Source organism: Bos indicus x Bos taurus, chromosome 8 (assembly GCF_003369695.1).
Source record: "Bos indicus x Bos taurus breed Angus x Brahman F1 hybrid chromosome 8, Bos_hybrid_MaternalHap_v2.0, whole genome shotgun sequence".
Taxonomy (NCBI): Eukaryota; Metazoa; Chordata; class Mammalia; order Artiodactyla; family Bovidae; genus Bos; species Bos indicus x Bos taurus.
In genome coordinates, this window is record NC_040083.1 from 98,805,025 (window position 1) to 98,818,780 (window position 13,756).

The window sequence follows — 13,756 nt, forward strand, 5'->3', positions numbered from 1 at the left end:
TCACAAAGCTGAAAATACTGACCATCTGGACCTTTACAGAAAAGTTTACTGACCCCAAGGTTTAGAAAAAAAATTCACCGTCAAAGAAAGCAACCCTCTACTCCATCCTTGGTGGAAAAAAAAATCCTTTCAAAAAAGTCCCACAACAAAAATCCCTGAGCTTTAATCTGTCCTGAATTCTCAGGACAGAAAAATGTTACTTAAACTCTAAGCAACATTTCAAACAGAAAACCAAATCCCAAATACCTGAGGTTAGACTGACTAAAACAAAACAAAACCAAAAAAATCCCCTCCCAGTTCATTTTATTTCATCAAGCATAAGTTTAGTAAATCTAGATCCATTACTGGCTTCTTTTGCTTTGCAAATTACTCATCTCTTCCAGGACAAGACAACTCTTTTAACAGCGGTTTCTGATGCAGAATTTCAATTCACCACAGAGTAGGAAAGGACAGCTTGGAAAAGGACAGTAGAAGTAGAAAAGGACAGCTCTGGGAGCTCAGGTACTTACCTTACGTTGGGAGAGTGGGGGTGCCACCGAGGTTGGCCGGGGTGGAGATTGGGATGATACTGAGGCTAGAAATAAAATACCAAACTGGATTACTCGATGCCCTTTTGGTTTCAACGGTCTTCACTGGCTGTGGATGGAGAGGCTCTCACTGGTGCCTGGCTAGGGGAGTGGAAGTTTCCCAGGATATCAAGTTTCCCCCATGACAAAGGTTGGGGGCTGCCCTCTAAGAAGAAAGGTGGAAAGCATCTGCCTTGAAAGGGTGCCCCAGAGCACCCGGGGCCGGGCAGCATTCATCTCTCCCGAGGGAGCCGAAGGAAGGGGCCAGAGAAACTGGGAGAATGGGGGTAATTTATTCTTTAGAAAAAATTTCTGCCATGGCTGAAAAGGACGACAACTGTGTGTAAACAGTCACACTGCAAACAGGACTGGACAGGGGACGACGCCAAGGGAGCAGAACTGTGCGCGAACTCTTTCTCTCGTTTAAACACTTTTCCATCAGGTGATCCAAAAGTAAACATCCCCCGGAAACAAACAAAACCACAAACCATCTAGATCCTGATAAAACAGAGAGAGAGACGTAGTTTGCCCATTTTAACATGAAAAAAAAAAAAAAGGACCCAGACGGGTGACTCACAAAAATGGCCAGGGGTCAAAACAAGGCAGGCTTGGGTGGGTGGCAGGCTGCCTGCAGCTCCACTTCTGGCCTGCAGGGGGCAGCAGCCATAGACACTGCCAGAAGTCCTGGGGCTTCGCAAGCCTAAACTTTCTATGGGGCAGATGAGGCTTTCCTGACACTGAAGTCACTACAGTCTAGCCACTATTACTCTTTTCATCATTTCTTCCCCTTCTTCCTCCCTGATGTTTCTGTTAATAAGAAGGAGTCCATTTTCTATTATGGAAAATTCTCAGCCATTCTGTTCATTCAGGGTCTCTGGACCTAAGATGCCCTCCTGGCCTACTGTGTATTCAGCGGCCTCTCTACTTCAAAGATTCGGTCAGCAAGACCGCAGCCACCAAAGGACATCCTACGGGAAAGTGGAATCTGGAGGAAAATCTCAGTAGCAGAGTCTGAAAGCTGACCAGGGCTTCAGAATCTCCTGGAAATCATCTCTGCACATGTCTCTCTTTTAGGGGCTGCAGAAGACCAGAGAAGTGATAGATGACTCGCCCAGAGCTGGGCAGTTTCAGGCGTTTCAATCACACAGCTAGGCTCCAAATGAGGCTCTGCCAACTGGGTCTGCAACAAGAGACTAAGCTAGACTAAAAATGGATCTTCTAACACCTCGTCTTCAAACACAACCAAGTCAGATGCACTGGAGAGAGGTGGTCACCCTATCCATAAAGCCCTGGAAGAAGGATATTCCAGAACCTTCCTTGTTCTCCTTCAGAAAATTATATACCCTCTAAAGCTGTCCACCTGATGCGAAGAGCTGACTCATTGGAAAAGACCCTGATGCTGTGAAAGATTGAAGGCGAGAGGAGAAGGGGATGACAGAGGATGAGATGGTTTGATGGCATCACCGACTCAACAGACATGAGTTTGAGTAAACTCCGGGAGTTGGTGATGGACAGGGAAGCCTGGCGTGCTGCAGTACATGGGGTCACAAAGAGTCGGACATGACTGAGCGACTGAAATGAACTGAAAGCTGTCAAGGAGCATTTTTTAAAGTTAATCCACATGGTTCTTAACCAGGGCAATTATGCCCCCCTGGGGACAACTGTAAGGAGGTATGTGCAGTTTTGCTTATCATAATGACTGGAGGGTTACCCATAACTCATTGGCAGAGAAGAGGGAAGCTCAACCTCCTGGAAGTCTAAGGACAGTCCCAAGCAGTGAAGAACTGTTCCTCCCCAAATGCCAAGAGCCCTCTCATTGAGAGCACAGCAATCCATCGTCCGCATTTGGCTCGGCTTGCTGAGCTCAGAGTAACAACAAGGCTACAACACTGTCCTCCTGGAAGCCCTTCTCAGCACTGAGATGCTTATCTGCCCACTTCTCAGGGTGTTCTCTGCCGACTCAATTTATTCCCAACACAGCACCTGTAAGGCTGGCAAGGGGAAAGGGCCAGTGGTTGCCAAAGATGTTAAGAGATGAATACCATCCGGGTAACGGTTTTCATGGATTTGATCTCAATGAACAACTGCCTTGACGTTCACTAAGAGCAGAGAATGCAGAGAAAGGGCACACCTGTGAGGCTGCCAGGGCAGAGGCAGCGCTAAGTCGGAAATGCTTTGCTTTGCTTATTTTTATCTTTTTCTCTACTTCAAGCACTAGTGACCCATTGACAACATTCTAGCCACTCACACCTGAAAGTCCCTCAAAAAAAAAATTATCTGTAACTAAGAAGAACCAAGAACCCAAAGAAGTCAAGAAGATTGGGAAACCTGGCCTTTGCACTACCAGATACAAAGCACTTTTTACACTTATTCACAATAACTCAGAAGTCACATCCAAGTTCTGCACGCAAGGAAAAAAGATTTCATGTACAGAAGACAGTATCATAAAATTCTGAAACATCATTTGGCGGTCTCATGAAGATAATGTACATTGGACTGGGATCTCAGTCCCATCTAAGGAATTAATTAATCTACAGTAACGAAAGATCCAGAAAGAGACTGATTAAAATAAGGCTCCAAAGTGAACTCATCATGGAGTATTTAATTACTTGTGACATTCAAAACCAGACTGGTGACAGGACACAGAAACCCAGGAGAGGAGTGTCCCTTGGACATTCACACCTGCCCAGGACAAGAAAATTGGCCCCACATTAGGGGGTCATCAGACATGGGTGCTGCCTCTCGGTCCAGGACAACCAAGGAGGCCAGGAACACACCATCAGCTCAGGGTCCTTGCCTGGTCACTCATGAGAACCACCTTCAAGGCCCTGACGCTTGCCAATACCAGATCCTGCCCACCCTAGAGTTTCAGATTCAACCAGTCCAGGGTGAGCCCCAAGCACCAGTTAGTTTTTTAAAGCTTGCCAGATGGTTTGAACATGCAGCGCGGCTGCACGATTTCCAATGAGGGGCTCAGAGAAGGCTCTTTGAAGGTGATGGTTTCCCAGCAGATGAGCGCAGGTGAAGGAATAGTGGGAAAAAATTATGGGGCAAAGATGATGTGATTCTCTAAGACCTGAACCCATGCTGTATCCTAAGGAGCAGAGACAATACATACAAAAGTTAAGCTGGACCCAGGTTGCGGAAGGCTGTGACCAACCAGTGAGAGCTACCCATGGGCTGTGGCTGACGGGCAGGCACGGGGTTCGGGCCAGCAGCCATGGAAACCCACCTTTGCTCCTTCTGCAGGTAACAGGCCTAGCACGGTGCTTATAAAGCAGGTTCTAGAAACTACCACTCCACGAATGGTAATGGACCCACCACCAATAGAAAGTGGTGGAGAAGACTAGCTGTTTTTATGGGGGTTGGGGGGGGCTGTCCAATAGTCAAATGATTTGGGGAAACCCTAGATTTAAAAAAAAAAAAAAACGTGTCTTCCTTGAAGGACTTCTTGGTACTTTTGACACCCCAAAGGGCACTGGAAGATCCAAGAAGAGAATGAAGGACGAAGCATTTCCCAAATGTGTGACCACATCCTTTCCTGGAGGCGCATCTCCAGGGACTCATGTTCCCTGGGCCTAGAACACGTGGACAACAGCTGCCTCCCGGGAGGACCCGAGAGGCTGTGTCTGACCACCCAGAAAGTTTGGACGTATGTCCCTGTTTCTTGCCAGCGGACAAGGTAAAGAAGAACAGGCAGCTCAGAAAACCAAGAAGAAGGAGGGGTTGGAGAGAAGGTTCTCCTCTTACTGTTTTCTCAAAAAAAAAAAAAAAAACACATATTGCTGTTATTTCTTCAAAACCTGGTTACAAGCATAATGACTGCTCAGTGTGGAGAATTTAGACACTAAGAAATATGACATGAAAACCTTTAAAAGCAATAGCTCACCTGGTAATTATGGACTTCAGGATTTGTTTTAGAGCTAAAAAAAGAAAAAGAAAAATTGTAATAGCCTGTAAAGCAGATTGATTACTGATTTATTTAACAGCTATAAACTAATTTAGGATGCTGGCTACTCTGTTAGCAACTTTTACAAATCCTATTTCTTTTTGGTTACCAGCAGTTTAACTGAGTACATAATTGGGGAAACTAAATAGCAGCTCTCATTAGTCACTTAAAGCTCACAAATTTTAAAAAAGCTCACAAATAAAAATATCTAGGTAAGATCCCAGAATCCCAGTTGTGATGTTACATTTTGGAGGTAAGAAAGAGGTCCTTTCACAGTTGGGCAAACCAAGTAACTTTAGTGCCCGTTTCAGGTTGCCCTGGCATCGCTGGGTGGCCCATGGTATCAGGCAGCTCCAGTGACGCCCAGGGCTTTCTCCAGTTGACAGAAGAGTCGCGGGTCCCCTCTGAGCATCCACCACCACGGGCCCCACTTCTCTCAACAAGGCAGCCATGACATGGCCACCACTCTGGAAGGTTCGTTCCATATAAGGTTCTGTCCTGGGAACTTCACATCTTGTCATTTAATCCACACAGCAAGGCTATGAGGTGCATACATGTTACCACCTCATTTTATAGATAAAGGAATGGTTGTCTAACAGAGGAGTTAAAACACTTGCTGGCTAGTCCACGGCAGAGACATTCTTTGCATAATCTCTAGGCCCCCTTTCTGCTAAGCCACCCTGGCTCTCTGAGAACCTGAGGAAAGCTTCCAGGCTCCTCATGCACGATCCTATGTTGACGGAATCTGAAGTCTAACCACTCTGGTCGGAAGTATGGACAGAGACAGCTGGTGTGAAACACAACGCTTGGCCAGAGAAACCACAAACCAACCCAAGCACAGCCATCGGGCTACGCTGCTAGGGTGGCATGTTCAAAATCAAGGTTTCTCCAGCAATGAGAAGGAAACCCATCATGGCTATGAGTCTTGCTTGAGGTCCAAATAGTCCTGGGCTCCAGTTTTCAGAGAGGGCAGTGCACAGTGCCAGGCTCTAGGCCAGATTCACCCCCTGCTGCCCTTCCCTAGGAGGGCTAAGTGTCTGCAAGATGCCGTACTCCTGACATTACCTCGGTCCTCAGAGCGCAATTGTATCCCCAGCTCCCACAGCACTCCTCCCCACCCCAGGATCCCACAGGCTGTGAAGAGCAATTGAACAGCTGCGAACAGTGGTTATTAGCTCATTTGTTCCTAAAGGGTATATTTACTGGGGTTGGTTTTTTCCCTTGGTGGAGTTGTTTTTTTTTTTCTTTTAGCTTGTTGTACTTCCTGATATATATAATCTCTACTAGATGCTATGAGGAAAATGTAATTTTATTAGGGAAAAACAAACAAAACAATCACTTCCTGAGTGAGCAAAGGATAGAAACGTAAGTCATAAGCCCCTGAGAATGAAAAGCAAGACACACACTAGCCACCACAGGGATCCTGGAAACACAGCAAGCTTGTGGGCCTAAAACTAACCCACGTGGGATCCCTGAGCTCTCCTCTTATTCTCGAGGTCCAAGCCTGGTGTGGAGCAGTTCAACAGGCCCCTGGGGGCCTTCGTGAGATGCTGGGAGCTGAACCCAGACACAGGAGTCAGACACCTGATGCCCAGCCGAACGAACGGCACCGCAGGCAGCGTGTGCAATCAGAGATGCAAAGCTGAGTTTCCCAGCTGTGTTAACACAAGGGCCAGCTACGTTCTCCAGAATCTTGGGGTCCCTGAGGTGTCTTGAGGCTGCCTGGGCGTGGGGTGGGGTGATGAGCAGCAGTTGCCAGCCCTGCCTTCGGGTCCCAGCTCAGCAGCATCCAGAATAACGCCAACTGGTCTGTTCTCTGTCCTGGAAAACCTTCCACGGCAGGTTTCCCCTAGGGGGCCAAAGCCAGAGGCTAAAGAAGTTTGAAAAATACTTAATCGAGCCCAACCTCTTTGTTTTCAGATGAGAAAAAGGAATGCCCAGAGCTGGTTAGTGCACCACTGGGGCTGGGCAAGAGGCCTCCCAACGTCTCATCACCAGCCCGCTCCTCCGCACGCTCCGCCAACTGCTCAGGGTGCACAGCGCCCCAGAGCTGTGCTGACCTCAAAGACCACCCTCTCCAGCAGCCTGAGCCCTATGCCTGGGATGGCCAGAGACTTCCTAAACAGGACCACCAGTGGCTGAAGCTTGGACCCAGGGGCGGAAACAATTATAGTCTGGGGTTCTCTAACATAATAGCTGTCCACCAAACATCAAAGCTCACATAAGAAAGCAATTGTTTCAGGGAGAGAAAGGCACATGCCAGGTGGGACAGACTGGGACCTAGATCCCCCCGGGAGCTTTAAAACCACAGATGCCCGGTCCCCACCCCCAGAGACTGATTAGCCTGGGGTGCGGCCTGGCCGAGGCTGTCACCAGCTCAGCAGGTGATTTCAATGTACAGGAAAGATGTAGGCCACCTGTGTGGTGGGGGTGGGGCGGCAAACCACGCCCCACGGGCCAAACCTGGCCCACCTGCTTTTGTGAGTAAAATTTAATTGGAACACAGTCCCGGTCATTCACTGACATCCTGTCTGTGTTGCTTTCATGCTCTAAGGACAGAGCAGAGTGGTCCTGAGACAGACAGCAGAGCCCACAACATCTAAAATGTTTACTACCTGGCACTTGACAGAAAAAGTTCGCTGACATCTGTGCTAGAGACTTTCAGTCTCATGACGAGTTCTCTTCCTGCAGGAATGTCACTGGGTGTCTGATAAAGGTCTTCCACATGGTCTGACATAAAACCCACATGTCACTGAGCGAACCCAGCTTTTCTCCGGGAGCTTCGGCTTTTCCATAGCATGGCCCCTCTTTCCCACCACCGCCTGCAGAGCCGTTAGCACACCCTGTCTGTCCCACAGACGCCGATCACCTTCGTCACCACTGTTACAATACCCAGAGCACAAAGCCACTCAAGCAAAGCAGCTGTGCTTTCCAAAGTAACAAACTATCTTGGAACGTTCTATTGTGTACCTGTTGAAAGCCAGGTGGACCATAGAGCCTGGCAGCAGAAAAAGGGGGTGGGGATGGGGACCATCAAGGGCCTCACTTCATGATTTAATTGTATTAAGGATAAACATCACCACTGCAAATAAATACAATAATTCGACAGCAGAGCTGTCCTCAGACTCTGCGGGCACTTACCAGAACTGAGCTGCTATCACTGGGTTACTTGCTTTAAAGGAAAAACAGAAAAAATAAGACATTTTAGAGAGCTTGACCACTTTGGACCACTTTTTACCAATGATTGGGGAAGAGACTTCCATGATCTCAGAGCAGTCCTGATCCCAGGAGGCAGACTCTTCACCCTGGTTACTTCTCCTTTCTGGAGAAAACATACATCACCTTCTTGCTGTGCCCCACCCTCTGATTCGCTCTGAAAATGATCGCTGAGCTAGTTCTCAGGACCAGGAGCCCTAGGACGCAGAGACGAGACAGTCCCTGCTCTCAAGGAGCTCACAGTTTTCTTACAGATAGAGACTGCATCGGGAGATACTACAAACGGAAATACAAGCATGAGCCTGTGCAGGGGAGCTCAGGGCAGACGCCTCCAACCCAGCCCGGGTGTGAGTCTGGAGAAGGATCATGGACAGAGATAGATCTTCTGTATCTAGACTCCATTTTGTTATGTGAAAACTGGAGCACGGAAAATCGTTACATGTTTCCCGAAGAGGCCAGAACTCTGCCTGGAGAAAATGTCAGGAAAATAAAGGAGGAAAAGAGATTGGAGACCAGGAAGGGAAGTGGAGGAGAAGCACAGAACCATGGAGTCAAGGCCCCTCCCGACTGCAGCAGCCACAGCCTCTGTGTCTGCACACCTCCAGGGGCTGGGGACTCACTCTCTAAAGAGGGAGCACTATCTCTGGCCGGCCACATCAGAAAGTTCTTCCTTATACCGGGGTGTTTCTGGGCAGCTTTGAACCAGTAGGCTATAAGCACAGTGCTCGCCAGGGAGGTGAACACAGCTCTTGGGACAGAGCATGCTCTCGCCTCTCTCCCCACCCCATCATCTGTCACTCCCAGCTACTGCAATCAATCACCCTTCAAGGATCCACCACCCTCCCTGGACACACCCCCACCCTCTCAACCTCTGGCCTTTCTTGAAAGTGAGGCCACGTTCCCTGGGCTCTGGGGATTTTCCCCCCAGAGAAGCAGCCAAGAATGTCTTTAGAGAGTTTCTGGTCACCAAACTACTGCTCCGTTGGTTTACAAAAGAAGGAAACTGCGGGGAACGCAAGGTTAAAGATTCTAGAATGGGAAAGCATAGGCGCCAGGTCCCACAAAGGCCCGAGTTACACAAGAAAAATATATGGAATGGCCACTACACTGATATCCAAGCAGGGGACAAGGGAGGGGTAGGGAGAGTGCAAAGGTTCTGCTATAAAAGAACAAGCATCTTAGTGCTAAACTCGAGGTCCTAAATGAAGGAGCAAGCAAGTACGGGCACGGAGAGCTAGGCTTTGGGACTGTAAACAATCCTGGACCGCTCATCTTCTGACTGCACCTGTAGTGGGTACTAGGGCCATACACGTGCGTGGCCACAGTAGTAAACGACAGACCAAGCTCAGGGAAGGGAGGAGTAGGGCCCACATCCCGGGGTCTGGCTAAATTCAAGGGCGGGGAATGTTTGGATTAACTGTGGGCCCTGAGTCCAGTATGTAAGAGTTCTGGTTCTCCTCTTACAGAGTCAGAACTCTGGTTAGCACGAGACTGATGTCCCCACGTGAAACTGCAAGATGGAAGACAGGACTTCCCTGGTGGTCCAGTGGTTAAGAATCAGCCTGCCAACGCAGAGGACGTGGGTTTGACCCCTGGTCTGGGAAGATTCCACATGCTACGGTACAACTAAATCTGTGTGCCACAACTATTGAAGCCCACGTGTCCCAGAGCCCTGCTTCACAAGAGCGACGAGAAGCCCACCCACCACAACTACAGAGTAGCCCCCCCTTGCTGTAACTAGAGAAAGCATGAGCACAGCAATGAAGCCCCAGCAGAGCCAAAAATAAATAAGTAAAATAGATTTAAACCGAAAAAACCACCACCAAAAAACCCAAACAAAGAAAAAGATAAACTGGAATATGGAGGAGAGACAGGGACAGTTTTTCCCTCAGAGACACATCATCGTCTTCCACAGGCAAGAAACAAGTTCACCAATGACATCTCTGAGGTCCCAGGTCCCAAAGAAGCAAACAGGCGCGAGAAAGGAAATATGGAAAAGGGAGAGGAGATGAACGCACCCAGTGGGAAAGACTGAAGACAGATGGATGGTGAGAGGAGCTTGATTCCCACCAAGAGAATCCCACTGGGGTTTTGCTGAAAGATTCATCGTGACAGAGAACAATAAACAGTTCCTCCAAAAACTGCTTCACCAAACTCCTTGGGGCTTAACCAACTAAACCATGACATAAAATTCCAAAACAGAATGCAAATCACACCACCTTTGAACGTCGAATGTCTTCGGGATGGATAGCGTTTACTAGGCTTTCTCTCGAAGGTGCTGGTTCTTCGTAACCTGGCGCCATGTGTCGCTTGATATTCCGTCCGCCCACTGGAAAGCAAACATTTCACGGCATGCTACCAAAATCGGAATGTTGGTACAGTGTATGTATTTGGAAGTGAATTTTTATATTCAAGAGCTCCAGTGTAAATTTCAACTTATCTCAAACTCGTTTGGTAAAGACACACGCTAAATTTAGCTGTTTGGAAATAAAATCGCCATTGCCAAATCCAGGCTGTATTCTGTATCTACCAAAGGACAAACCTACAATTTAGGGACCAGCCACTTGACCATACAAACCAAGGAGGTCCAAGTATCTGGAACGTTTGAGTAAGAGAACACCGAATTGCACATAAAATAACCTTTCATAAAACATATTAGGTAGATGTTCAACTCTTTTAAAAGGCTGTTATCAGTGACCACTTAAACTAAACCATGGCTTTCCTTGCTATGCCCAGGAAAACACTGCTGCTTTCAGCAAGGCTCTCAATCACCCTGACGCCCAGCTGCAGCTTCCAGGCGGCAACGCTGTCTTTGTCTGATCTATCACTGCTTCATTCCAGCCATCCTTGGTTTACAATTTATCACCTGGAAGGAGGCACTTGCCACCTGCTCTAACTGCCTCCCAGGGGCAACCTCATCTCCAAACTCCCTTCCATCTCATGCCTCTTTTTAAAGAGCACAAGGGAACCTGGGCTAGGCCAAGCCCCACGGGAGTGTCCTCCCGGGATAGAAGCCTGTCTGGGCAACTTCTACAGTCCCCTGCTCATTTCAACAACAGCAGACTTCAGAACACCATGCAATGTCTCTGCCAGGCTTTGCGGTCATGACATCTCCGACCCTCCACAGGACCCATGATTTGAGTATTTCTCAGCAAGGACTTAGTACCCCCACTCCCCTCTGCAGCATTTAAAAATACAATCAAACAAAGTAATTCTTTAAACACAAGTGCACAGCCATTTCTGTGCACAGCCAAAGAATCTGAAATGAACAAATCCTCTGGCATTTTAAATAGAGTTCAAGGACATGCCATGTGTGGGAAGAGGTTATGAAACCATGTGAAGTTTCAGATCTTGTAACTGCAATTCCTAGATCTGTAAACACACCTCAGAAATCAACCCTGGGAGTGTATTTAAAATGGACATTTTCAGGTTTTATTCATACGGGCACATGTGTGCAGCCACAGACTCTAATTACAAAAGTCTTAGCTGGGGTCCTAAATCCTCATTTTTAACAAACACCCAGGGAATCCTCGTGCACTTTAACAGACATGGTCTTAGAATCATAAGTAAAAACATATCAGAATAAATTCTCTTTCTCCAGAGTCTTTTCAAATACTCCTGAGCCCGTCTGGGTCATTCACACAAACGGTGACATCCGCTCTTATTCCTCCTGCTGCTGCTGCTAAGTCGCTTCAGTCGTGTCCGACTCTGTGCGACCCCAGAGACCGCAGCGCACCAGGCTCCCCTGTCCCTGGGATTCTCCAGGCAAGAACACTGGAGTGAGTTGCCATTTCCTTCTCCTAACTGTCACCAAATACCTTGATGTTGGCATGTGACAGGCCATAGAGCAGTGGTTAAAATATAAGACAAAGGACCCTGACTGCCTGGGGTTGAGGCTCAGCACTAGCACTGACTGACGGTGGCCCTGGGCGGACTATCTACACCCCGGCACTAGTTCCCTTATTCGCAAAATGTGCATAATCTGAGGACCCATCTTATTAAGGCCACAGGAAGGATTCCCCAGTTGGTACGTGAAAAGCTCCAGTGCTGGGTGGTTGATGGGGCTTTCTGAAATGATGCTCCTGTTCTACCTACAAGGGTACCGCCCAGTGTGGCCGCCACCCGCTTTCATTTGCACCGGGCTCCTGAAGCCTGGTTAGTGAGACTAAGGAACCACATTTTAACATGTATTTAACATTAATTAAATAGCCACCTGTAGCTCGTGTCTACTGAATTAGACAGCATGGTTCCAGCTGAATGTCAGTGGTTAAGCATTTTGTGATTATTAGTCTTATTTTATCAAGCAGGATAGGTAGGCTGAAAGAGCTCAGATGTTAAGAAAGAAGCTGGAGCGTGAGGTCCAATGCAAGTCCCCGAATGCACATCCACGGCTCCTTTTCCCCAGAACATCGCCACTGCCCTCCTTCGAGCTGTAAAAATGGCGCCTACCTGAACCGGAAGCGAGAGCCCAGCCGGATGAAGTCCGACCTGTTGGACTTGCTGTTTCCCGGCGTCCGCAGCCGGAAGAAGGCGTGATGCTCCACGGCGCACTTCCACAGGTGCTTGCAGGTCCGGGCGCTGTCCAGGCGGAACACGAACGTGTGCTCCTGCTCGCGGCCCTCGGAGGGGAAGTGTGGGTTCCGGTTACGCGGGGCTGGTGACACCGATGCAGGGTCACTCCCGGCGAAGAGGAGGGACGGGGCAAGGCTTACCTGATCGTCATCCTCCACCACCACCAGCGTCAGTTTGCTCTTTTTAAAATCCATTTTGGTAATTTTCGGCCTGGCCAGAGAGAAAGCATTTTAAAAGCGCAGTCTGCAGGAGCAACCATCTACACATTACATAGCCCTTTCTTCTCTACCGGTTACGCTTTGATTTGCTTAAGAAATCATTCATTCAGGTAAGTGTGATTATTCAGAAGCGCCACTTCCATTGTCAGACACCCACACACGCAAGGGTCTGTGTGTTTTTAAAACGAATCTGGGTGTTGCCAGTATCCCTCGATCATCATCCCTCACATAGAATTCCACCACAAAAGAGGAAAAAGACATTTTTAATATAGGACAAAACTAAATTACCAAAAGAATAAGCCTATTTTGTTAGCTCCTTCAAAGATTAATATGCCTGTCGGGGTCAGTCCAAGAGAATATTCACAGCCATCTCTTCCCTACAAACAAACGAAGGCACAGTCGGTAGAAGGTTCTAACAGGTGGTCACAGAGCAGAATGCAAAACAGTTCTTCACCACGTTACTTTGTTTGCACATTGTTTACACATTTTTCCCATCACGGGGAACCCCAGTTACTTAAATGGCACAGTTCTTACCCTGACAACGTGCATGTCTACCCCATACATTTCCAGCCACTTCGCTTTATTCAGATAGGAGAGTTCCGCCTGGGCAGGGCTCTTTCCCCTTAGAGAAACCAACAAGACACGTGTGAACTGCCATGTGGACACCCACAGGAGTCTGCAGGGCGTGGCCACTCTGAGGGTGCTTGGGGCAATTAAAGGGACGAGGGATACCATCTACATTAACATGACACAACCCCCAAGGACAGACTGCTAACAGAACAAGGACAGAGCAGGGCTTACAATGTGAACGCTTGAGGAAGCACTTGTGTGTGTGTAGATACGTGCCCATGTGTGCAAAGGAGAAAGGCTGAGTATACACAGCTGACTGCTCAGAGCATCCTCCTGCAGGGCAGAGAGTAGGGTGGGGCGTATGGGGAGTGGGGTATGGCAAGATCCTATACCCACACTTTTCTACGTTCTTTCAGTGGGGTACAAGAATGTGCTGATGTCACCTGCCATTTTCAAGAGTCAGAATGGCTGCGGGACACCGTGAGACCATGGTAAGTCTCTGAGTCCAGGAGTGACTCGGCACGGGCAGTGTTTGGGGAAGATGGGCAGGCAGTAGGAAAGGCAGCGGGCCTGTTCTCCAGGCATAAAACTGCCAGGCTAGGGTGACTGAGGGGGAAAAGGGGACAAAGCAAAGGATAAATGACAGGGCTGGATTTAGCTGTGGG

At 48.3% G+C, this 13,756-nt stretch overlaps 1 protein-coding gene across 9 annotated transcripts in view; it reads right to left on the bottom strand.

Moving 5' to 3' along the window:
• The window catches only part of EPB41L4B (erythrocyte membrane protein band 4.1 like 4B), a 138,390-nt gene that overhangs the window by 67,515 nt on the left and 57,119 nt on the right, over positions 1-13,756 (bottom strand). For all 9 annotated transcript variants that reach the window (XM_027550462.1, XM_027550469.1, XM_027550467.1 and 6 more), the window contains exons 8-15: positions 13,056-13,143; positions 12,810-12,898; positions 12,444-12,513; positions 12,181-12,350; positions 9,951-10,060; positions 7,657-7,687; positions 4,456-4,489; positions 510-574 (exon numbers count right to left, since the gene is read on the bottom strand). In XM_027550462.1, coding sequence (XP_027406263.1) covers positions 510-574; positions 4,456-4,489; positions 7,657-7,687; positions 9,951-10,060; positions 12,181-12,350; positions 12,444-12,513; positions 12,810-12,898; positions 13,056-13,143 — 657 coding nt within the window. The remainder of the gene's footprint in view (positions 1-509; positions 575-4,455; positions 4,490-7,656; positions 7,688-9,950; positions 10,061-12,180; positions 12,351-12,443; positions 12,514-12,809; positions 12,899-13,055; positions 13,144-13,756) is intronic.